This window comes from Dendropsophus ebraccatus, chromosome 8 (assembly GCF_027789765.1).
Source record: "Dendropsophus ebraccatus isolate aDenEbr1 chromosome 8, aDenEbr1.pat, whole genome shotgun sequence".
Classification (NCBI taxonomy): domain Eukaryota; kingdom Metazoa; phylum Chordata; class Amphibia; order Anura; family Hylidae; genus Dendropsophus; species Dendropsophus ebraccatus.
In genome coordinates, this window is record NC_091461.1 from 88,473,611 (window position 1) to 88,499,194 (window position 25,584).

The window sequence follows — 25,584 nt, forward strand, 5'->3', positions numbered from 1 at the left end:
GTATTTGATTAGCAGTACCTAGCTGCTACTTACCTACTTAATTTCGTAGGCAAATCAGAAGATAGAGGATGCAAATCAGTCTGGATTAAGCCATAAAGCCATTTCCAGATAATTAGAAGTCCATCTACACTACTGTAACGCTACATGCCTCATCTTCATAAATTATTAAAATATATTACTTATATCATACTTTGGTGCTGCTATAGTTACAGTGAGGGGAGGCCCCCATGTTCTGTGAACAGGCCAAGGCATATGTTACACTTAATCCACCATTGAAGGTATCACCTTTATAATACATGGAGGCAGATAGCACATGACAACACAATTGATCACAGTTGATGGAGCATGCTCAGTGCAGTCTTCAGGTCAACGTGTTGTTACATGACTGTTGGACCAGATGTTACAGATTATTGCAGCTCTTCAAAGGAAAAAAACAAACAGCTGTAAGGACTACAAATATTTTTTAAGAGCTACCCATTCTGATCGTTTTGCAAGAGCTTGTAATATTGATTGTTGTAGAGTTGTAGAAGAGTAGATTACTATATACACTACATATTTGTGAACCAAAATTCAGTCTAACCAGTAATTTATTTACAGTAATTTATTTTCATTCTGAGCATAGGTGTCCAATGGGCGGTCCTGCTCAATGACAGCCTTTCCTCTATGTGTTATATATATTAATCTACTTTATTTGTTCTGCTGTAAACCACAGTGCCTGCAGATGGAATTGCAATTTCAATGTCTTGGGTTTCCTCTTTAAACACAAAGCATCAGTGTTCATCCATGACATCATAATCCTCAGAGATATCAACATATAACACTGTCATAAAGAAAGAAATAAAAATTTTGACCAGAGCACATTATACTGTTTACTGTACTATAGTGTAGCCCTGGCTCCCTCCCTTCCATACCTACCCCCCTACCTTTTCTCCCCTACTATCCCCGGGCACACTGCATTCTATTACTATGTCTTTGACCTTTGTATTATTGATTGTGTGTGCCTTTGATTGTATGTTTGTATATTTGAAAAATTATTAAAGTGTTATAAAAAAAAAATACACAAGGTGCACACAGGGAAAAAATTTTCAGCAACAGCTCTAAAAAAATAAATCTTTGCCTAGATTATAAAAAATACAGGATATAAAAACTAAAATAGAATTCATTGGGCTCATAAAAGGTATTACAGCTTGTAAACATATCCGGCTCCTTAAGCCTCACATGCAAGGGTGTTAACCTGTAAGTTCAGTAGTGTAAGCTTTCTCACTTTACAAAAGTACAGCATATTTCATTACAGACATTAAACAGCACCTGCTTTTTTTTTTCACCTACAGACCCACCTGAGCTCTTATTTTTTGCGACACCAAATGTACTTTGCAACTTTGTACTTTGGCACACTTTATTTGTTCATAAAATATGCTGCAAAACCGAAAAAAGTGATTCACTCAGTGAAATTAAGGCAACTATTTTCATTTCGGGGGTGTTTCATCTTTCTTTCACCCTGTAGTAAAACGGTTATCTACATTCCTCAGGTCACTATGATTACAACCAGAGATGAGTAAATTTACAGTAATAACGAAGCAAAGCGCTTAGTTATCTCTGCAATCTGCTCATCAGCTGGCTGCTTTATAAAACTCACTGCCGCTCCGGGTGCTGGGAAAAGCTGGATCCAGTCCTGGGAAACTTCTCCAGAAATAAAGCACTTTGTTATAACTGCAAATTCACTCATCTCTAATTAGATGACTTTTATTTTACATGACTGCATTTAAAAAAATTAAAACCTTTTTTAAAAAACTAAAATGTTTAAAATCGCTGTATTTTGATCCTTTTAGCACTTAAATTTTTTGGTCTATAGGCATTTTTTTGTGCTATGATCTTTACTTTGTCGGTACCTTACTTGCGTACATGCAACATTTCGATCACTTTTTATACAATTTTTCCGGATTTGATGTGACCAAAAACCAGAAATTGTGCACTTTTTTGTGATAACATATACTTGTCCCTGACCATATGCGTGAGTATACACCTGTACCTGACCATGTTACCCTGTTCCATTTTTACTTTCCTTCTGCTTACAAGGACAGGGCATCAGTAACTCTTTTCTCCCCCCAGAAGCCATCTATACTAATATACTGAAAACAATCTTCCAGAGTGTTCAACCTGTTTAGTCCGAGTGCACTTTCATCAGCACCATGTCTGTGCACCATGGAAGGCTCAATAACAGAGGTAGGAACACTAAATCACCCTGTTATCATTCTGAACAAAGAAAACAAAACAAAAAAACTCCCTCAGGCTCAGACACAAATACATTTTATACCCACCATCACAGATTTCCCATCAGCCACAGCCCCATCAGCTCTGGTCAGCGTCTTCAGATCTCCCTCACTTCCGGGTTCCAGTGAGGTGAATGGGAGAGAAAGGGCTACTGGTGTGCATGCACACCAGTAGCCTTTTTTTTTTTTTTTACTTGATCACATGTGATGAGCTCCAGGTAGGTAATTAACATATATTAGTTATATAACTTTGTAGTGTGTGTGTTAATTAAGGAAAAAACTTAAAACACTGGAGTTGCCCTTTAAAGGCTTTGGACCCCTTAGCAAAGAGTTTTACATTCTTTTACTGCCAGAATTTTTGGACAATTTGCACCTCTGGTAGCCAGGACATTTTTCAACCTTAACATGTAAAACTAAATCCAAAATTCCAAAATAAAATTATCTAAAGGTTCTTGCGTTTAAAAAAAAGCCCCAAATCAACAGCATCTTTTATAAACTCTAACATATGTACACTAGTAGTCATATATATATATAGCACATAGGCCCTTGGCAGGTTAGGAATAAAGAGAGGTACTTTTTTGAAAATGAAGACCTATTTTATTACATTAAATATGTTCTGCTCTAACAGAACTAAAGCTGGGGCTACAGACAAGATAAAGGTCAGCCAGTGGGCAAAACTAGTAGCTGCCACACACCTCTATGAGATCCTCATCTTATGTAATAGGCAACTGGAATTCTTTTACTTTGAGACCGACTAGAATTTGTCATGATACACTGTCAAAAATATCATGTCTATCACTTCACTGACTGCTGCTGCACCTTCTATAGTTGGCAATAGAGGGGGGCAGATGCATGCAGCCACCTCTCAAACATACACAAAGAATATATGAATCATACACAAAACTGTCTCAACAAAAAATACTTTATTTTTTTTCCAGAAGGCAACAGAAAACTACATTTACATAGATCATTTACATAGATTGCATATTTAATAGCAAAAAAAAAAAGTTGTTTTTTTTTTAACCTCCAAACCAATCAAAATAACCAATGCAAAACAGATCCATAAAAGTTGGAAGAAGCCACCAAATGAAACAAAAACACAAAACATACAGTTATACTTCTTTAGTTCAGCTTATCCTATTCAAGTGCTGTTTTGGCATCATAGCTGCTAAAATGTGAAAACTATTTTTATTTTAATTGCTTCCTGGTTGGCAGAATCCTTGCACTACCTAAGGTTTCTGCTATCCCACCAAAGCAACTCCTTCAGCTCTATTAAATTAACCTAAATAAATACAGCAGACTGTTGGATTGTACAGTCCACAACTGTGCACATATTGTGTTTTTAACACAGTATTTAAGCACAGGGCTAAAATATTTAAATAATTGCAACACAACCAATGTGTTTAGAGTGTCATATATACAGTTCATGTGGTTTGTATCCACATGATCGCTTCAAATGTACATACGTCATTTACTCTATTTTCTTCTTGCTGAAAAGGCAGCTTTATTTTTCCCTCACTGAACATATTTACATGTATATACCATCTCCCTGAAGAGCTTTAGTTATTGGATGCATTTCCTGCGGCATTCATGAGTCAGCATAAAGAGAACAGACACTAGAAAAGACTGATGATTTGTTCAAAGATTCCAGTCTACATACTAGTAATAGGAAGGTGAAATTCTTTGTTGTCAAAGATGAGAGGTCGCCTAGGTGGATTGGGATCCTTGTCTGCCCTATGTAGAAGCTTGAAGAGTCCAGTGCCGATGTTCATAGGAATGCCCATTATTATGCATTCTGACACTCCTAGGAAAAAAGCAAGAGTGTGAGGACAAGCCATTTAATAGAAAGGTGTTGAGCTTACACTTAGAAGAACTGCGTCTATGCATAGAATAACACACTGAATATTTACAGCTACAACAAACAACTTTCAGAATCCTTACAATGTACAATGCAAAAGAAAAGCATGTTGGGTCCTATTCCACAGGCCGATGGGGGCCAGATCAATAATGTAAACGAGCGCTGATCTGCTAGATCGGCGCTCGTTTACAGGGCCTATTCCACGGCCTAATAATCGATTAGCGAGGGCTGCAGGGACATTGTTACTGATGTCCTTGCAGCCCTTGTTTAAACACCATACATTACCTAAGCATATTACAGGGTTTCTCCTGCGCTCCTTCTTCCTCCCGGTCCTACATGCAGCAGCAGCTTCAGTGCGGCCTGCCTGAGCTGACAGACCGCTCAGCCAATCACTGGCCGCGGTAGTCCTAGCCAGTGATTGGCTGAGCAGTCTGCTGCGCGCGGGAACGGGAGGAAGGAGGAGTGCAGGAGAAGACCTGCAACATGCTTAGGTAATGTATGGTGCTGCTGAAATCATCAGTTAACGGCCGCGCACCACTATTCCATGCAGCTGACACAAAGTCTGTTACAGGATGTACACTACAGAGGATTTGGGGTAATGAAAAAACAGAACAGGCAGCTTGCATCTGTAGAAAAGCATAAAAGACTACAGAAAGGTAGTACAATGGATGGATTTTTTTTTTGTTGGTTGTGTTTGGTACTCCCACCATCTCTACAGCAAAGAGGCAGAAGTATTATGAGCAGAGTAAAAGCTCAAAATCTAAGGGATATAAGCCACTTATCCTGCTACTCTCCCCTGACAAACCAACAATATCTTCATTTTAGAATTTTGTGAGGCTTTGGCAACCCAACCACCTAAGATAATAATGACAGACACAGTCACTGACGCTGATAGTATAAAGATGCTAAACTTGGTGTTCAGCTAATTTACTTACCACAGACCGAATCTTTTTGCCCAAAATATGCAGCATCAAAGAGGTGGTCAGCAGTTTTTTCAAAGGAGGCCAACATTAGGACACTTTCTTTCATCTTTGCCAAACCAAATCGTGTAATACCAAGCACCTCTCCCTATGGTAAAGGTACATAAGAAAAGATAAGCTTGAATCGTAATGGAGATGGCGGACTTGATCAATAACAGGCCTAGTCCTTACCTTGTAAGTCATGAGGTCTGCAAGAAGCATCACATGTCGCCGATCAATGCTCATCCCATGGTTCACCATTGTGTACTGGATCTCATTTATAATGGTTAACCGAGCTGCTTCAATACCAATAGTCTTCTCCACCTGAATGAATGAGAAATTGATATAAAATCTGTATTGGAGTGTCAGAATATAACAGATGTCAAATGCCAAACACAAAATTCAGAAAATGGAATGGAGAAATGCATTTTGCAGCAAAACTATTTAGTGTGATTTTATTTTAACATTATTTAATTGAATCTGATGGAAAAAAAAAACATAACTGTTTTTATGTGACGGTGCAGTGTTTTGCAGGAGTGATTCAAGGAGAATTGCCTAAAGGTGTTTAACAAATTGCAATTGTACTAACTATGGATCTGCTGTGGGTTTTACCAAAATGCAAGATCTGAAACCAGCATATAAGGCCTCATCCACACAAGTTGTGTTTTTTTCGTCCGTGAATCAGGATCCTCATTCACTGACGAGAGACCCATTAATTTTAAAGATGTTGTTTGCACATCTGTTTTTGACCAATAATCAGTTGTGCAAAAAAGTAGGAAGTGTGTCTATACCAGATGTGTCAAACTCAGGCCCTCCAGCTGTTACAAAACTACAATTCCCATCATACCTGGAAAGCCAAAGTTTTAGCTTTGGCTGAGCAGGCATGATGGGAATTGTAGTTCTGAAACAGCTAGAGGGCCCGAGTTTGACACCCCTGGTCTATACGGTCTGTTTTAGCAGAACAGAAGCTCCAAATGGTCCATTTTTGAAGGACCACCACGGATGCACCATCCGTGTACTGTCCATTTTTCACTGTGGCAAGCCTTTCCACTAAAACAAATGTGACACTGATGGTTATTCCTGGAAATCTCTGATCCTGCAAAATTCTAAGGCCTGACTGCTCAAACTGTACAGTGGGACACAAAATATATCAATTAACCTTATTTCTGTCACAATGTATTGAACATCGAATAAAGTAATTCAGATACTATCCTTTCAGCTTCATATTTTTTATTAATAAATACCATAGGCTATGCAGAAATTTACCTCATAGGTGTTGTTTGAAGTAGTATGAGAGCCCTTCACTCCATGGGTAGCCATAACAGCACGCAGATTATCCCCTTCCACCAGAAGTTTATACTTTTCCTTACCACTCTGTTCATCAATATGTATGACAGCACGTGCTACTTCAGGGATGCCCTGTACCACCACCTGAACAGGTAGACAAGAGGAGACAACAAAACAATCTCAATAAAAGTCCATTAAAAGCCTAGATCCGACTCCGACACTAAGTTCATATTCCTGAAGTCATAAGTCTGCATACACTTTAGCCACTTAAAATTCAGTTTTTCACAATTCCTGACATTTACTCCCAGTACACCTTCCCTCTCATGTCATTTATGATTCCTACTACTGTATCAATCTGTTTTAGGTGTATAAAAGATGGGAAGTGCTACGCCACCTGTTAATAATTTGCCAACAATCTTCTTTAAAGGAGTTGTCCAGGCAGGAAAGTTTTTACCCCTTTAAGCTTTGATTTATTTCATCACATTCCCAGTGACTCTGAAGTTTACTTATATATTGTTAGTATTTGACCTAAGGTAGACAATTCAAAGGCAATGCTATCAACCTCCTTGGTAGCCTTCCACAAGCTTATCACAAAAAGCTGCTGGAATTTTAGTCCATGTCTGCTGACGGAACTGGTATAACCAAGTCAGGTTTGAAGGCCTACTCAGTTCTGACACTTTCTATGGGTTGTTGCGATCGGTTACTTCAACAAATTATATCAGGAAAAAAAAAGATCAAAAATTTTCCTTTTACACCAATATCACCAATACACCATTTTCCTTTTACAGCAATACAAACTATAGATCGTGGTGCAAAAAAAAAAAAAAAAAAAAAAGACACCCCAACCAACCATGTAGGTGAAAAAATAAAAGCATTATGGCAAGGAGGAACATTCCTTTAATGTGACCCGGACACCCATGCATCAATGACCTTTGGTCATGAAGGGGTTAAAAGGGTCTTCAACATCAAACAGTAATTTAGACAAACAATGTAGCACCAACCTTTGGGAGCTCCTCTTTAAGTGACTGTAAGACATAGTACATTGAGCTTTTGTTGTTCTCTCTTGGTGTAACACAAAGCACAGCCTCCCCATGAACGGCAATATCTCCAGGCTTCACCCGTAGTTTGGACATGCAGATGGAGTATCTCACAGTCTCTGCATTCACCTGAAAAAAAAAGCCAGACACGTCAAAACTCAAACTTTTGCATAAAAAGCAGACTCACAATATAGAATATGTAGATTTACTCACCTCAAGTCTCAGTAATCTTATACGTTCTAAGGAAAGCTTTACCAAAAGGAAACAATCGTCAGGAAGAAACACTTCCTCTATGTACTCGGAAATCTGTGTCAAGAGAAATATTGTAACTGTTAATGTTACTAATCCATCTTTATTATGCTGTATTTGCTGCACATTTGTCACCTCCTAATACTGTCAAGTCCTTAAATAAACTGACCAGGCACAGCACAAGGACTCAGGTAAGGGGTAAGACTTGGCTGTTTTTATGCAGTTTGCGGTCAAGAGGCTTTCACTAGTACACCAGGTTCATCTGTTGGTTAAGTAGCCTAGGATGTCAGACATACGGATTGCACCCATTCTAGGGGTGTTAACAAAAAATTACCAAGCAATGATTAAGATGCGTGTGGCCTGATAGGCCACTATGGAGTTAGGGCAACTGCAGTGAGAAGGATAAGGAGGCCACAATAGGAGCCATGGCAGGCTGGTAATACAGCCCTAGATGAAAGGAGGAAGGGAAAAAAAAACTAAAATAGGGTCAGGGGGAGATACAAAGTGGGAGACAGAGGAGCTTTGGAATACTCACCAGGAGGTGCTCTACTCCCCCCCCCCCCCCCAATAGCTTTTTGTTCCTAGCTAAGACCAACAGGGTGACCCCCATTTAGTGTGCCTCTCTGGGGGGATACTAAGCTGAAACAGACAGGTTTAGTGTCTGTGGAAAGAATACAGCCCACATAGAAGAGGCTAAGTGGCTGCCACCTAGTGGTAACATTCTATAGAGTCCTTCAGTAACACAAGAGAAATTATGCAAACTGACTGAGAAAGGTAGAAAATGTTGGCGACACATAGTGTGAATGTAGGTGTCACATATGTTGATGGGGGACAAGGCACACAACCACTGACCACAATGATTTCCTCCAGAACCCTAAATGGATTTGCTTCTTTAGGATTTCAAAAAGGCCACACAAACATCCTTTTTTAGAGATTATGTGAACGGATATAGTGATTATAATGCACTCGTATAAGAGAAACCTCTAGGAGTGTTCTAAATTTAGGGAAGGAGAATATATGTGTGAAAGGTGAAGCATGGCGATGTCTATATTAAGAGTTCATGCTTGAATACCTGTTCTCATTACTAACTGTAAACTAAGTATCAATTACAATTTTTAATTCATACCTGTTACATTCACACGGCACTAGTCAGTCTTCAGACTACATGTGCATCCAAGTTTTTTTTATTTGTATTTTGGTCCATAATTTTTTTTTTAAGGAGCTTGTCCAGATAGTTAACAGCGAAGTCTTTAGTGAAAGTAAGGTTTCTTTCACTAAGTTGATTTAAAGGGGTACTAGTAAACACAGATGAAAATCGCTTTGTGTAATAGTTCATGCTGAAAGGCAACGATCAGCTGACATGCACAATATCGGCTGATGGTAAAATGGTGCATGCACAAAGGTGACAAACAACAATAGCGCTGGTCTGCTGGCTGCAATCTTCTATGGGCTACCGAGACGATCTAAAGATTGTCCGAACAGCCCCTTCTGCAGCTTTACGTAACACTCCCCCCACCGCTGTGCCATCCGCAAGCAGGGAACAAGGAGCAAGCGAGCACTGAGCTGTTCCTTTGCTCCGAAATATTGGGCTGTCTAACACCGGCTTAAGTGTATAGTCGTGAGGGGCAGACTGCTGGGCCCCACTGAAATCTTGAGAATTGGGTCCCAAGTTTCCCATTGTAATGGTGTGGTGGCCCATAGTCAGAGAATGAAGTAGCAGAACATAAGTTATACAGAGAGACCCCTGTGATTGTACTTACACTTATTCCTATTCTGTAGACAGAGAATATATGTTAATTGCTGGAACACCCCTTAAAAGAATATTGTTCTACCTGCAGTTACTGAAAAATTACTCAAAATTAACTTTTCTTACCTCACCTAACAAGGTCTTCTCAATTCTGCCTTTTACCAGACGGGCAAAGTCCGAATCATCATCTCTGTCCAGTTGGGCAGTTATGATAGGTGTACTGAAGTGAAAAAAAAATATTTTAATATGCACCTCTTACATATTATCTTCCTTTATATCCATTAAAGAGACTGTCTCATCATAATGCATAACCATTACATGAAGCCATCCCAGCAATCAGCTGACCGACATGGGTCTAGCGTCAGAAATCCCTTAGTAATCATTTGTTAGCTCTGGGGTTTCTTCAGAAATCCATATATTTCTACTGCAACAGATACTAAAAGGGAACAAAGACCACCAGTGCAGGATATGGTTATAACCGGTGTCTTTAATCTGGCTGACAGAGGGGTTTCTAATGGGTATCTCGCCCTATATGACATTCATATGCCTTAAGAGGAGATTTGGAAAGTAGGCATAGTGAGACAACCCCTCAAGAGGAAAAAAGCACAGAGACTTTAGTTATCACAAACTTGGTGAATGAAATAAATGACTGCAATAATCTGCATAGCAGGGCATCTTACCACATGTATGTATAATTCTACATAAAAAAAATCAACTCTGTGTACCTGATGTTCTTTGAAGCATTGATTATTTCCTTGATACGAGGCACACCTAATGTGATGTTCATGGATGCAACTCCAGCAAAATGGAACGTCTTAAGGGTCATCTGTGTTCCTGGCTCCCCAATGCTTTGAGCACACAGGGCTCCTACTGCAGAACCCGGTTCCATCTGAGCTCTGGGAAATTTTGTAAAAATAATAAATTTAATTAAAATCTCTGCTCAAAAAAAAGAAGTAAAAACTCAAGTATTTTTGTTTCCTTGGTACAACCCCCATGTATAAAAACCATACACTTATGGAGCTAGCATAAAGTATCTAGGGCAGACTCCTGCAAATTCACAGCACTGGGATAATGTGGGCACAGCTCCGGTATTACAGCTGACACTGTTGTGTTGGTCCAGTTTGGGGATAACAGCCAAGGTATTAAGTGATTAGATAGAAGGAACATCCCAATGACAGGTGCTGACGGGTTGCAATAGCAGCCTAAAGATGACCACCCAGTCTCTGCCATATGTGCGTACCCGGTGGCAAAGTCATAATTTTATACCTCATGTACTTATCACGACACGTCTCCAAAAATTTTTCAAGCTGAGTTGGTGTTATCCTGTCCAGTTGGTACAAAACACGAGGCTGTGCGTGAAATAAAAAAAAAAAAAAAAAAAAGAAGATTAGGGTTGCTTGTTCCATAAACAGGAAAATTGCTAACATTCAAGTAGGAGAAGACCTGGTCAGACACCCCCCACCTTTTCATCCACTGCATGTATAAATCAAAGAGAATATATTATCTAAATTTGTTTTTACCGATTAGAGCCAGATGCTGGAAAATGTTATTTTTCTCTAATCTGTTTAAAGTTTCTGGTTGTAACCTTTTTATTCGTAGTGCATTATTATGGGGGCCCGACATCTTGCCTAAACTGTTTTCAACAGCATTTAGTGACATGCTTTACAACAAGCCTCAAGAACATAGCCACAATGACCATCTTTAGACTTTATTTTTACTATGGGACACATTTGTGAGCATGCTATGTTGGCTTATTCCACAGAAGAGTTGTGAGCAGCAGGGGCGGAACTACCGCCGTAGCAGCCGTAGCGGCTGCTACGGGGCCCCTAACATCAGGGGGCCCGTGGCCTTGGCCCCCCGAAGATGACTGCTTGCAACACCCGGCGGCCGAGCGGGCCTCCCGGGTGTTCAGTGTTCTGACTGACAGCGCGAGAAGCCATAGGCTTCCCGCCCTGTCAATCATTCTTGTGACCGCAAGCAAGCATTCTGCTTGCGATCACAAGAGTGTCCCACCCAATGAGCAGCTCTTTGGTGAAGTCCTGGCAGCGTCATTGCTGAGTGCTCAGTGTGCGCCACCGCGGCTGGGACTTCCGGTACTAAGAACACAAACCGGAAGTCCCAGCCGCCGCGGCGCACACTGAGCGCTCAGCGATGACGCTGCCAGGACTTCACCAGAGGGCTGCTCATCGGGCGGAGGCAGAGAGAAGAGGAGACCGGCGACCGACAGGGGAGCGTGGGGTTAGGTGAGTTATGTGTTTGTTTTTTTAATCAGAGGGGCAACACTGCGGGCTATGTGGGGAAGGGGATGCACAATACTGGGGGCTATGTGGGGGAGGGGATGCACAATACTGGGGGCTATGTGGGGAAGGGGATGCACAATACTGGGGGCTATGTGGGGAAGGGGATGCACAATACTGGGGGCTATGTGGGGATGGGGATGCACAATACTGGGGGCTATGTGGGGATGGGGATGCACAATACTGGGGGCTATGTGGGGATGGGGATGCACAATACTGGGGGCTATGTGGGGAAGGGGATGCACAATACTGGGGGCTAAGGATAGACAACACTGGGGGCTAAGGATGGACAACACTGGGGGCTACATGGGGGATGCACAATACTGGGGGCTATATGGGGGGATGCACAATACTGGGGGCTATATGGGGGATGCACAATACTGGGGGCTATATGGGGGATGCACAATACTGGGGGCTATATGGGGGATGGGAATGCACAACACTGGGGGCTACCTATATGGGGGATGGACAACACTGGGGGCTACCTATATGCGGGACGGGGATGGACAACACTGGGGGCTACTTTTATGGGGAATGTGGGCCATCTAAAAGGGGAACTACACAGAGGGGCCATTTATGAAGGGGACTAGGGGGCATCTATAAGGGGAACTACACTGGGGGGGCTTGACACAGAGGGGTCATCTAAGAGGACTACACAGAGGGGACCATATACTGTAGGGCAGGGATAGGGAACCTTGGCTCTCCAGCTATTGCAAAACTACAGCTTTATTTTTGACTGTCCATAAATGATGGGAGTTGTAGTTTTGCAGAAGCTGGAGAGCAGAGATTCCCTACCTCTGATATAGGTGATGCACAGAGGGTGTCATCTACTATAAATGGATTACACAGAGCGGGATCTCTACTATAGTAGATGCACATGGGGCCATCTATATGGAGGACTGAACAAGGGGCAATCTATAAGCTGTCTACACAGAGCCTAATTTGTCTGTCTGGCAGATTCTGTGGATTCGTGGCTCGGAGTTCTTATAATGGCCCAGGACAGATGGAGAAGAAAATAAAAAGGAAACAACTCTAATGAGAGAAGGCGTCCCCTGTGAGTCACTTAATATAACTGCAGTGTAATTTATATGGTGTATAGAACCTGTGTAGAGCTGGGTGTGTTGATGGCATAGTGGTTGGTCGAGGAGGGGGGGGGCCCCAATCAAAAGTTTGCTGTGGGGCCCAGCCATTTCTAGTTAAGCCCCTGGTGAGCAGCACCTATTGTGTGCACCTATATAAGGGCCCATTCACACTACGGATTTGGCATGGAGATTCCGCCAGGAACCTCCGTGAGTGGACTTCGCACCGAATCCCTCCTGCTATGTTTTTGAATGGAAAGGTTCATGCGCCTCCTTTCTCCGCAGCTCTCCACCCAAAGAATTGACATTGAAAGACACAGCAGGACGGATTTGGCAAGGAGTCCGCGCATGGAGGTTCCCGTGGGAATCTCTGCGCTGAATCTGTAGTGTGAACGGGCCCTAATGGTGTCACGGCTAAGAGATAGTGCTCATTCAGCGTGAAGCGATCATTGCCTGTGTTTAATTTGTTTGTATCCACGCCCATGTCATTGGAATAAACACTTTTGCACTTTAATAGATGAGTGCAGCAATGTTGCTTCACCTCGTAATAACTTTTCTCATTATGTGGCTTTCAAGGCAGGGCACCATCTATTAGTAGTCCACATATGTGGTACAGACTATCTCTTAAAAAGACTATGCAACAAACACTGATTGATTCAGACTTTTCCTTAGTTATCTATATACTGATGTCACTGTACACCTGTTTGGTATTCTCAGTACTGAAATTTCAACATCTGTTTCTTAAACTATAGGGCATATTACCTCTGTGGTGCCATTGTCATTGATGCCATATTTGTCTCTGGTCTTCTTGATACGTTCTGAAATGGCCTTCATAAACTTCCTAATTTCCTGAAGAGGAGAGAAAATAAAACTCCAATTAATAAAAGTAAGCAAGAGATCATGATTGTACTAAAGCTGTGCAAAAAATAAGTGAACTATTGCTTTGAGTGTAAAACACTACTGGATCCAGAGGTGTATGGAGTTTTGGACCAACCTACTCCCAGCAGTGTGTTCCAGGGTAGCAAGCATTAATGAATAAATTAATCGAAGTAATTGGGAAAGAGGGGGAAGATTGCTAGCAAAAAAGGACTACCCACTGCCCATCTAGCCTGCCCTTATATTATTACTGTTTCCATCTTAGGACAGATATATATTAATCTCAGGCAGGTTTACATTCAGTTACTGTAGATTTCACAATCACATCGACTGGAAGTTTGTTCCAAGCATCTACTACTTTTTCAGTAAAGTATTTTTTCATCTTGCGTCTGAGCTTTCTCCCAAGTAATCTCCGATTGTGGCCTCCTGTTTTTTTTTTGTCATTAAAAGCCACTTGAGCTCCTCCTGTACATACCTTGACTGTTACAATCATTAAAAAGAAAAAGTCACATACATGGCAAAAGTTTTAATTGTTTTGGGGTCTGGCTGCAGAGACCACCATTCCACCATTGATCACTAGAATGAAGAAATGCTCAGCTCTTATGCTCTCTCCATAATAAACGGGCCTATAGCAATTTCTAGCAGCCAACTGAGCAATTCTCTCTAATGTTCTTTCTACTGATTGGTGGACTCACCACTGAGACCCTGACTTTGGCCATAACTCAGTGGCATATGTCTATGGGCATAGTCTCCAGTAGCTGCATTATTTTTTTCAAAGCAGACTGCATTATACACACAAAATACAGACGGGTTTAAATACATATTTTGAACAAATGTTAAACAACAAAGAGCCCTGCCCAAAAGGGCTTACAATCTGTGAGGGAAAACTGTAAGAGAAAGAAGGTGTGCAGGCATCATATGTGTACCCCTACACAGGCTCTGTGCCCTGCCATGCAAAAAGATGCAAGGCTGGAAGAAAATCCATGCTGTACAAGTACATTTCATTTCGCTGAGCGAAGACTCCTTTCGCTGTTTTGACTATTTCACTAAGGGTTAGATGCATCAATAATGTAGCCTCCTCTCTAAATATTATGTCAGTAACCGTAAACCATATACAGCACTGTGCAAAAGTTTTAGGTAGGTGAGGGGGAAAAAAAGAAAGAGAAAAAGAAAAGCAAGCACTCTTTCACGCAAGCCGATATATTGTGCCGCAAACAGGCGCTGATCAGTGCAATCAATTGTGCAGCCTATTAACTTCTTCATAGTCTGCGGCACATTCTATTTACACACACACAAAGGATGCAATAGGCTGACGAATTAGCGATTACTTCTTCACTGGCAGACCGCTGGCCGTCTTACACGGCAGATATTTGGCCAGTATAAAAGGGGCTTTAGAAACCCTCACATCAGGGAGGTAACTGATCAGCTCCAAATACATTGTTTTCTGTCCCACACTTTCTCCTGCTACTATTATGCACACGTTCTAGTAGTGTACACTCTTGAATGTCTTTTGGGCAGCTTTTCTCTTACATATACTCAGTCTTTTGAATTTGGGTGCCTAGGGAATAAATACTATCTCCTTGGTTATACGGAAGACCTCTAGGGGAATGACAATGTTAAACTGGCTATATAGTGGGCTCCCAAAACTATGGCGAGCTGGATAGTCAAACCCCAGCCACGTGTGAATTTTTAAAAAGAATAGAAGAAGATGTCATGGCGCTGGAGGGGGGAATAATATGGAGGCTATGGAGATACTAACACAGCATGTCTCCTTTGTCCACCTTACAAGTGTAGCCCTAAGCTTTATACCACTACACAAAGGCTTTACCCTTATCTTTATTTGGTGTGATTGGTTCACAGTGCAATTCACTACAATTCTGTTGTATTATCGTGTTCTCTCGTTTTCTTTCTAAAGGTAACCAATTGGCACGATTGCGCGGATATGGTTCCCTGCTGCACAGCATAGCTCTGTTAGTGGCATCTCTGCCTGTCAATCATCTCCGCACTGCACGCTGGCAGGCAGAGAGATGTGCCAAGTCAAGCGGCGGCTCCTTAGATGACTAGTTGTCACCCCTCTCCTTGCCTCACGCACCGGAATAAAACTACTTTTTCACTGCTGTAAAGCAACCGCTGCATATGCGCTGGTAGCTCCAGGTAGCTGCACAGCAGAGCTATGTTGTGCAGTAGGGAACAATAGTCTCGATTGGCTCCCTTTACGAGGCGGAGCAATGACGGTAAGTCGGGTAGGTGGATTAGGGGAACCTCCTTTTACATTCCATGCCTTTTCATTCTTTTATTACTATAGAAGGTGTTATTACCCTCATATGGTTTTTAGGATTTGCTGTTACAAATGAAAAAATACAAAACATTTTTATCTGTATTTAAAAATAAATAGCCTTCAGGTGTACCTAGAAGAACTGATGCTGTTCTATTTCTGGAAGCAATTTTACTTTGTAAAAGTTTCTCCAACCCACCTAAACCTTGTGCACAGTACTATATGTCAGAAGCACAGGGAGATGTTAAATGTATACAGATAAATCTGCAGCATGCAGACATCCAAGAGGCCACAGTAAAAAACACACAGGGGGAGAATTATCAAACATGGTGTAAAGTATAACTTGCTCAGTTGCCCCTAGCAACCAATCAACCAATCAGATTCCACTTTTCATTCCTCACAGACTCTTTGGAAAATGAAAGGTGGAATCTGATTGGTTGCTAGGGGCAACTGAGCCAGTTTTACTTTACACCATGTTTGATAAATCTTCCCCAAAGTGTAGTCAAACATGTTCCTGTTCCAAACGTTGCACACAGCATCTCCACACACAGAGCTCGTCCCATGCTCAGTTACCTCATAATAGTGGCTGAAGCCTGTATCTGTGAGAGACTTCAAACAGAGAAGGCAAACAAGCTTTTAGGATCAAAAACATTTAAAAATTACATTTTATCTGAAGAAATGAAAAATCATTATATTTTAGCGCTCAGGATTTTAGTATGGTTTTAGTTCAAAAGGTCAGTAAAGAATGTTGTAACAGCCATATTTAGGCTATGTTCACACAACGTAAGTCTCGTACTAATCACGGCCGTTGTTGCAATGGCCGTGATTGGTATGGAACCTATGTTGTGCTGCAGGCCGAGGGAATCACGGCCGGAGTGTATACACAGGGTATACACTCCGTCCGGGATCCCTAGTGGCGCCATAGAAAACTGACGTGTCAATTTTCTGTGGCCGCTATTCATTGAATAGCAGCCACAGAAAACCCTGTCAGTGCACACTGTGGAGCGAGAAGCTCCGGCCGCACACTCCGTAGTGTGCAGTGGGGAGTTCTGATGCGGGCACGCATGGATGCGCCTACATCAGAACTCTGTGGCGTTAGAGATCTTTTCTGAGACTGACCGTGTCACTGAACAGCCGATTTCATACAAGGTCTGAACATGGCCTAAGGCTGTTAAACATGGATTTGTTGTGGACCTGCCAAGTTGAACTATAGCTGCAATAGAATCCTATAGAAATGTATGCTTGGGTCAGCAGAACTGTAAGGGGGTATGGGTCCTGTTGGAAAACAGACCTTGGAAATGCTGAGGAATCAAAACAAATGATATAATAAAAGTTGCTTAAAGAGAATGAACAGAGAGTAGAAGATAGCCGATGCCTTCTGCTACCAGGTACTTACTTCCTACATTTCCACATCTTACAAGTATACCTTCCAAAATGGGAGAGCACTAGTTTATATCCTGATCACCACGAGTGGTCAAAACCAACTTTTTATTGTATATATAAAGATTACTGCCTAGTTTGTTTCATTGAAGACAATTTCAGAGACAATTCTCCAGGTTTTTGGTGCCTGGAGTACTCTCAGGTGCTGTCAAGACGATGAGGGGAAAAGCAGTACAACACACAATTCCTCTTTATAGGTCATAAATGGGATACACAGAAGTAATAAAAGTGTTCCTCTCCATCTCTTCTATTAAACAAAGTGCTGTGTAATGCCAGGGCTATGCTGGCTTCTAGCACTGAGCTCTCTATGTCAAATCAATTCAGAGAGGAAGGAGGCATCCACAGCAACTTGCAACGGATACTTGAAATCAGAGTATGATTTAGACCTGACAGATTCCCTTTAAAATCAATTAGTAGCACTACAGAAAGATGCAGTGTAGTCCAGGCCTAAAGCCTTGCTTTCCCAGCAGTGTTGTGTCCCACACTTAGGAGGTTCCTCCCAGCTGGCCATTCAAGTGATTGTCTAGAGTGGGTGACCTTCTGTTAAAAAGAATAAGCACTTGTAGTCTATAGGGGTGCCGCAGTCTATAGGGGTGTACAGGCTGGGTAAGTTTATCGGAAGCGCTCCGGGCCGGCGGGGGCTGGTGGGGAGACAGGAGGACAGCGCTGGGAGCCGGCTTCTTTACAGCCTGTCACCGCAGTGAGAGGCAGGAGCGGGTGGCTATTTAAACTTGCCGCCGTGCTCCTGCTGCGGGGGACACCCTGTAAAGAAGTGGGGAATCCCATCATAATGATGGGATTCCCCACTTCTTTACAGGAAGTCCCCCACAGCTGAGAGGAGCAGGAGCACGGCGGCAAGTTTAAATAGCCACCCGCTCCTGCCTCTCACCGTTACCGAACACCTCTAACTGCCAGCTGAACATCAGTTGGCAGCTGACAGTTATCCCCCTGGTTTTGTTCGGATACCGAGCAATGTTCAGATACCGAGCAAAACTTCAGGGGGAAATTTAGTTCGAAAACCGAATTGTTCGAACTCCGAGGTGTTCGGGAACCGAGGTTTTACTATATAATATATATATATATATATATAATATATATATATATATATATATATATATATATATATATATATATATATATATATATATATATATATATATATATAATGCCACTGTACAAGATGAGGATATATACTGGAGTCTGAGAAATTGCCTTTTCATTACCTGCAAATAAGAATCTTGACAGGATAAAAATTCTGGTTTCTTTAAAATTGATTCGGTTGTCAGAGCAAGCTCATTTTTACTTAACGCTGGTTCATCTGAACAGGGAAAAACTGCCTGTGAAAAGAAATGAGGAAAAGTTGAAAAATTTAACAAAAAAAAATAGGATTACATTCACACACAGATTACACTAAATAAAACGGAATAGCAAACCCTCCTCCACTAATTACAACACCATAACTTGGGGGGGAGGGTTCAGATAGTTAAAAATGTACTGCATGCCGGAACCAGCATAGATACCTACCCCTATACTCTCTATTGTGCCAGAGCCACCCCCGACCCCTCACCGATAGCCTCCCCTATTTCCTACTCCTGCAACGTCACAGCTCAGGCTCAGAGAATGCAACTCAGCGACTGAGGCATGACACCACAGCAGTCACTGACTGGCTGATTGGGCACTCCCCCACGTAATAAAAACGTGACGAAAAACACAGGAAAAAATGAAGCCCGGTGACTTTAAGAGCTAGTAACGCGCCACTGCAGGGGCATGGGGACAGCTAAGTATACATTCTTAAAATCTATGCAATCTAATTTATTGCTCAAATGCAACCAAAATGAAAAAAGCAGCAACTTTGCAATAAAAATATCATACCCCTAAATACAACTCTTAGATATGCGCCATTCTGTCTTGTAAAAAAGTGTTACTTCTCTCCCCTACTTGATGCTAAAATACTTTCAGGTTACAAGTGGTATGGATCAGACTACAGAGGGTAGACATACACGTTTGCATAGGAACTGAAGGAGAAAAAACAGCAGGAAGTTTTCAATATATGCATTATTTCACTCAAACACCATGCTGCCCATGGTGAGACTAACAATTCCTTCCATACTTGTTATAATCTATTCAGTCTCCTTCTCTGAATTCTGAGCTGATGCTTTCTGCTAAAACACACACACACACACACACACACACAAAAAAAACCTGAGTAAGCTCCTCCTCCCCCCTCCCTTCTCACTATGGGCAGCAACATATCGAAAGTTATGCCTGAGTGGAATACCCCTTCAAGGTACTAAAATTAGTTTGCAACGGTGGACATATCCTTTAGGAAAAAGATGCATTTCTCTAGCAGGACAAGAAACTGACAAAATCGAGCATCCCTCCTACCTTCACATTGTCCAAAACTCTCTTAAATTCCAGAGGTTCATCTTTTCCCTCCATAGCTGCAGGGTCCAACCCATCTCCTCCATAAATGAACTGAATAATATCACCAGTAGAGCTCCGAACGGTCAGGTCATACTGAGAGCAGAGGTCTTCAAGAGATTTCACAAGACGTCTCTGCAAAGAAGAAATCAATGATGCATAACAGATTGTCAATCAACGTCACCTGCTTTGGTGCAAATAAAAGTGACAATGATGAAATAGAGAGGAAACAGCAGGACAACACCCAAAAAGAATGGTTATCCTTTCTGACCGACGTCTCTCCACTACTGGCAGCATTAGGTGGGAGAGAACACCACAACTGGCAGCTTCACCATTGATGACCTGGTTCTTCATAGATAAGAGCAGGAACACACTGAGCAAGTGACAGATGTGAGAATCTGGACATGGTGAATACTATGTTACCAGCAAAAATATTTAGTATAACTAATTCAACGTCAGGGCAGGCATAGTCCTTGGAGGATTGCACAAACCTCTGTGATAACCAATGGTACCCCTGCCTACTGTAAGGTATAGAGCAGAAATCCTTAGCTATTGACAGATCATAGATTTGTGCATTTAGCCCTGAGCTTTCCCTGGTGGAGGACAACACTGGACAAGTGTGTGTAGGCAGTTCCTGGATTATGAAGGCTTTGATACCATTGACTGGCTCTCATGTTTCCCAGAAAAAGTAAAAACCCTTTTGGAAGTAGGGCACATTAAAGGGTCCTCCAAATTCATTTGTGTCAGTCTTCTTTTCGGAGGAATCTTGTTGTAAGAATTCTTTAGTTGTCATTACAAATGCAGTGTGTGTATGTGTGTGTGTCATTACAACTCTAGCCTAATATCACCAGTGGACTAATTCTACAGAAGAACATAAGAAAATACTATAACTACATTAGACTGGGCATCTGCAGACTAAAATGTACTCCATGTCCTGGGTGTATGCATATTTTATTATAGTTAGAGACTTTTCAAAATAAGCTGTCAATTCTGTACAGGAGTATCACTATTTTTGGACATTATTTGTACACAGAATTTTTTACCAGTTTCCTCACTAAAGCCCCATCTCTCTTTTTCAGTTGTCCCTGAGCTAGTGTGTGGAGACAAGTTGCTATTATGTCTCCCACATACTACACAGATAAAGAACCCTGCTCCAATATATCTCTATGGACCTTCAGAAACAGGATCATCACAGAGCAATATCATGCAGTGTAAGCACCAACACTTACTAGAACTCTTAGCAGCATTTGTGTCTCCATCTGCCTCTGGTTTACTTTGCAGCCAAGTTATCCACCCCTTTCCCCTATATATAGGGGGAGATTTATCAAAGGGTGTAAGATATACACTGGTGTAAACTGCCCACAGTAACCAATCACAGCTAAACTGAACATGCATAGTGTATATTGAGATAAAGTTAATGATATGTGAAATGGCTATGCCTATTGGTACTGCCACTTACCTGCTTTACTTAAAGTGTTTACAAGACAAAGTCAAGATGTTGGGGCTGTTTTTACCAGTCTAACCGAAGTGACACAGATAAAATACTTAACATGAAGGCCATACCTGCATATATCCAGTCTCTGCTGTCTTAACAGCTGTGTCAACCAGACCTTCACGTCCAGCCATAGTGTGGAAGAAGAATTCAGTAGGAGTCAGTCCAGAGTAAAAGCTGTTTGCCACAAACCCTTTAGCTGCTGGTAGCTGTAAATATGTATTAGGAGGCAGATTCAAATGTCAGAAATAAAGTTACATAATACATACATGTATTACAAGCACTTTACAAATGATAGTTCAGTGAAGGTGATTTAAAGGAGAAGTCAGTTGGAATCAAAAACTACAGTGCAGGAAGGGAGCTGGGGGAACATAATAAAGAAAGTGTGCTTACCTGTCCCTGTGCCCCTACAACACCTCATCACCAGCTGTCTGACCGCTGCTGGAACTCATTTTCTGGGTTACTGCTATGTCATGACCCAGAAGAAAAGTACTTGGGCCGGCTGATGTACTGCCCACTCAGTGGTGTCCTGCCCCAGTCACTGGCTGGCTGAGCGGGCAATCCATCAGCTGGACCATGACACTGCAGGAAGCAGAGCTGGAGGCGGTCGGCTGGGTCCGGAAGCGGTAATGTGGTGCTGTGGGGGCATGGATGGGTAAGTATACAGGACTTGTCCTTTAATCTACAAACAAAACATCAGTCCAGAGTATTGTTTGCAATTGCTGTCCTTCAAATGAGAAGAAAGGCTTCATTTTCATACACGAGGAGGCTTTACAATTCTTTGATTACATCTCCGCAAGCAAACTAAATGATCAACAAAAGGTAAAACACTGTGACAAAATATTCACCAACAAAAGCCCTGCAGGGAAACTAACCTTTGAATGTTTCTCAAAATGTGGAAGAGAACGGTTCTCAAAGCCATCAGGGACACGAGAGCCGCTGATAGCCTGCTGACCCACGCAGGCAATCATCTGGGAGATGTTAATGAATGACCCTAAACAAAAGATTCAATGATTATATATATGGGACCACACCTGTATGATTTTACCTTGTAAGTAGCCTTGACTATGGCAGAATTCCACATTTTCTTTGTATAGCACACGATTTAGAATTGTGCATTTTTAGAGTGGAAGGACTCTAATCATACAAAGTACGGATTCTTTTCAGCTAAATCAGAGTGTATCTAGTAGAAACGTTTAAGACGTTCCACTGATCAACTTCGTCCTAGGCTAAACAAACGTTTTAAAATAAGGAAACCACTTGAAAGATTGGTGTCCCAACATATCCAGTCGATCATGACTTATCAGCAATAGCTAGAAGGGCTACTTTTCATTTTTGTTATGCAACTTACCCTTGGAGCCACATAAAGCCATGATGAGGGGGCTGTTGCTTTTGTCCAGCTCTCTCAGGCAGGCGCTGCCAGCATGGTCTCTGATCACTGACAGTTCACGCAAGATCAAGGCCTGGTAAAGAAAAGAACATAACAGGACTGAGAAACAAAACTAGCTCTTAAGCCCATAAAACATTTTTGTATGCTATACCCTGTTCACACTTCTAAATGATCTCAGCCTGTGTAAGGATTGCATCAAGAAAGACTTAAATGGTTATTTCCATCTCAACATAGTTATATGTGTCATCAAGATAGATATTTTTACAAATACATTCATTTAGCAAACTTGCTTCCTTCTCCTGATATTCTGGTCTTTCCCTCCCATTGTTGACAGCTAATGATCTAAGTTACTGACCACATCTCTGCTCTAAAAGCAATGGTATGGCTGGCGTACATATGTAAATATAGAGTAGATTTATAGCTATATAGTGTGCCCATACAGTATAATATATGCAAATATGTACTTTATAGCTATATACATCAGTCAGACCACTGCTTTTAGAGCAGAGTGATGGCCGGTAACCAAGGCAACAAGCTGTCAACAATGGAAGAGAGCATGTACATCAGAAGAAAGAAATTTTTTTAAATGAATATTTTTGCATCAATATTTCACTTTAAAAGTCTTACAAGTGTAACTATATTAGATGAGATGGTAATACCCGTTTAAGGATTCCAAATAGCGCAAAATGCGACATACATGCATTCTTCTGGTAGAGAGGTAGAGAGTCTGACAGCAGGAGAGATTAAATTTACTAGACAAGGGACAAAATATATTACCAATTATGTATGGGTGGGTTAAGGGGTTAACAAGTCATGTATCTGGAAGAAAACAAGAAAATTTCCACTCACTGGAAGCCAAGATTTGTAACCCATTAATTTACACTATATAGTGTAACTATATAAGTGACCATTGCATCTAACGAACTTGACAAAAAGTTTGAGGAATATAAAAAGAGCAAAATAAATAAATAAAAGGAAGAAAATACAGCCATCTATGGAAAAGTAATACAACGTAATCATTAAAATGTCCCTGTCATTAGGATTTAAGTAGAGCGAACCTCGAGCATGTTCGAGTCCATCCGAACCCAATCGTTCGGCATTTGATTAGCCGTGGCTGCTGAAGTTGGATAAAGTTGGATCCATGAAAACATGGATACAGCCAATGACTATATCCATGTTTTCCACATAGCCTTAGGGCTTTATCCAAGTTCAGCAGCCACCGCTGATCAAATGCCAAAAGTTCGGGTTCGGATGGACTCGAGCATGCTCCAGGTTCGCTCATCTCTAGATTTAAAGGACAACTCCCACAAAAATTTTTTTTTGCTCATTTAACACACATTACAAAGTTATATAACTTTGTAATGTGGTTAAATACCCGGCCTGGCCCCCTTCCCCCACTTTCGGACCCCCGACCCTCCACCCCGGAAGTTAAGGAATGTATACATTACCTATTACGATCGTCACGGTCCTCTTCTCCGGGGCGGCATCTGGTGACGACGACGTCAGAGCCGGGGGGCGGTCCGGGTCTTCTTCCTCCTCGGCGTCTTCATGCAAAGTGAATGGGGATGAAAAGGCTGCTGGTGCACATGCGCACCAGCAGCCTTTTCATTGGCTGGAGCGCATCACATGGCTTCCAGCTTGCTCAGCCCTGATTGGCTGAGCTTGCTGGAAGCCATGTGATGCGCTCCAGCCAATGAAAAGGCTGCCGGTGCGCAAGCGCACTGGCAGCCTTTTCCATCCCCTGGACCCGGAAGTTGGAGACATCGCTGGATGGCGGAAGGCGGCGACGGAGAGGCGGACGGCGGGCGAATCGAGTGGCGATCGTCACCGGAGAGATGGTGAGTATGGTGTCTGTGTGTGTCTGTGTTTTTTTTTTTTTTGGGGTCCCGCGGGAGTTGTCCTTTAAGCCTTGAGACTCCTTCAAATCTCTAAAACAATGTGAGAAGTGTGAGGTTATGCACTTCACTCCCAAGATTGACGCACAAAAAATAGTGTTTTTCTTGTGCACTGAGGCAAAGATCACAGCGAGTTAGGGACTGAATTGCCACACGCTTCTTTCATCTCATTTTAGAGATTATAGGACTTAACACTTAACCGATCAAAACTTTTTATTTATTTTTTTTTAATCACAGGAATACAAACTCTCACTTCCCACCAGGATTACGTGCTTTGGCATACTTCTTTTTTTGTACACATCAGGGAATACACCTCTGTTGTATAGAATAACTGCAGTGTTAATAGTCTAACAAACGTTTCTGGTGTAAATTTTCAACTATATATAATAGCACATATGTGTCTACCTCCAATGTCTCCTCTGCGCTGCACCCCGGCTGCTGTTGTAACTTTCCAGTGTTCAGAGCTTCAATGTACTCATCACACTTCTGGTACCCGGCATCTAAAAGATCCTGTTTAGCCTTCAGTAGACCTTGCCCTGGAGTGACATCTCCAATGCCAATAGAGAACCCTCTGTTTGCTAAATCAAGGAGAGAGAGGATATTAGGAAAATGAGGTCACATCACAGATTTTTATTAAAAAAAAAGAAAAAGAAAAAGAAGGCATCTGATAGTTCACAATGCCACGGTGGCAGCTTTCACTTACACAAGTATACTGGTGCAAGTCTAGCCAGGCGTGACATCGCATCAGCAGCCTCAACTTGTCCCCAGTCTCTCAGGAGGATATAGAAGATGTTATTCTTTGAGCCGGAACCTAAAGTCCCCTTGTCCATGCTACCACACATCAGCTGACTGTTATAGATATTCACAACTGTGGAAACAGAGTCACACGACTTGTAAACAAAAAATTTAGCAAGATGTTCCTTTCGCTCATGGTTAGACGATTGAATACTTTGTCCCTGCATCTGAACACATAAATTAAGCATTTAAAGGAGAAGTTTGGTGAAAGTTTTTA

General features: G+C 41.8%; 1 protein-coding gene across 1 annotated transcript in view; it reads right to left on the minus strand.

Moving 5' to 3' along the window:
- Window positions 1-3,188: 3,188 nt before the first annotated feature.
- Window positions 3,189-25,584, minus strand: part of POLR3A (RNA polymerase III subunit A) — a 44,321-nt gene continuing 21,925 nt past the window's right edge. The window contains exons 15-31 of the mRNA XM_069980875.1: window positions 25,276-25,440; window positions 24,978-25,150; window positions 22,639-22,750; window positions 22,163-22,281; window positions 21,359-21,496; window positions 19,760-19,930; window positions 18,598-18,711; window positions 13,546-13,632; window positions 10,674-10,756; window positions 10,133-10,303; window positions 9,534-9,627; window positions 7,625-7,717; window positions 7,376-7,540; window positions 6,354-6,518; window positions 5,280-5,411; window positions 5,064-5,196; window positions 3,189-4,074 (exon numbers count right to left, since the gene is read on the minus strand). Of these exons, the coding sequence (XP_069836976.1) occupies window positions 3,923-4,074; window positions 5,064-5,196; window positions 5,280-5,411; window positions 6,354-6,518; window positions 7,376-7,540; window positions 7,625-7,717; window positions 9,534-9,627; window positions 10,133-10,303; window positions 10,674-10,756; window positions 13,546-13,632; window positions 18,598-18,711; window positions 19,760-19,930; window positions 21,359-21,496; window positions 22,163-22,281; window positions 22,639-22,750; window positions 24,978-25,150; window positions 25,276-25,440 (2,267 nt within the window). The 3' untranslated portion in view covers window positions 3,189-3,922. The remainder of the gene's footprint in view (window positions 4,075-5,063; window positions 5,197-5,279; window positions 5,412-6,353; window positions 6,519-7,375; window positions 7,541-7,624; window positions 7,718-9,533; window positions 9,628-10,132; window positions 10,304-10,673; window positions 10,757-13,545; window positions 13,633-18,597; window positions 18,712-19,759; window positions 19,931-21,358; window positions 21,497-22,162; window positions 22,282-22,638; window positions 22,751-24,977; window positions 25,151-25,275; window positions 25,441-25,584) is intronic.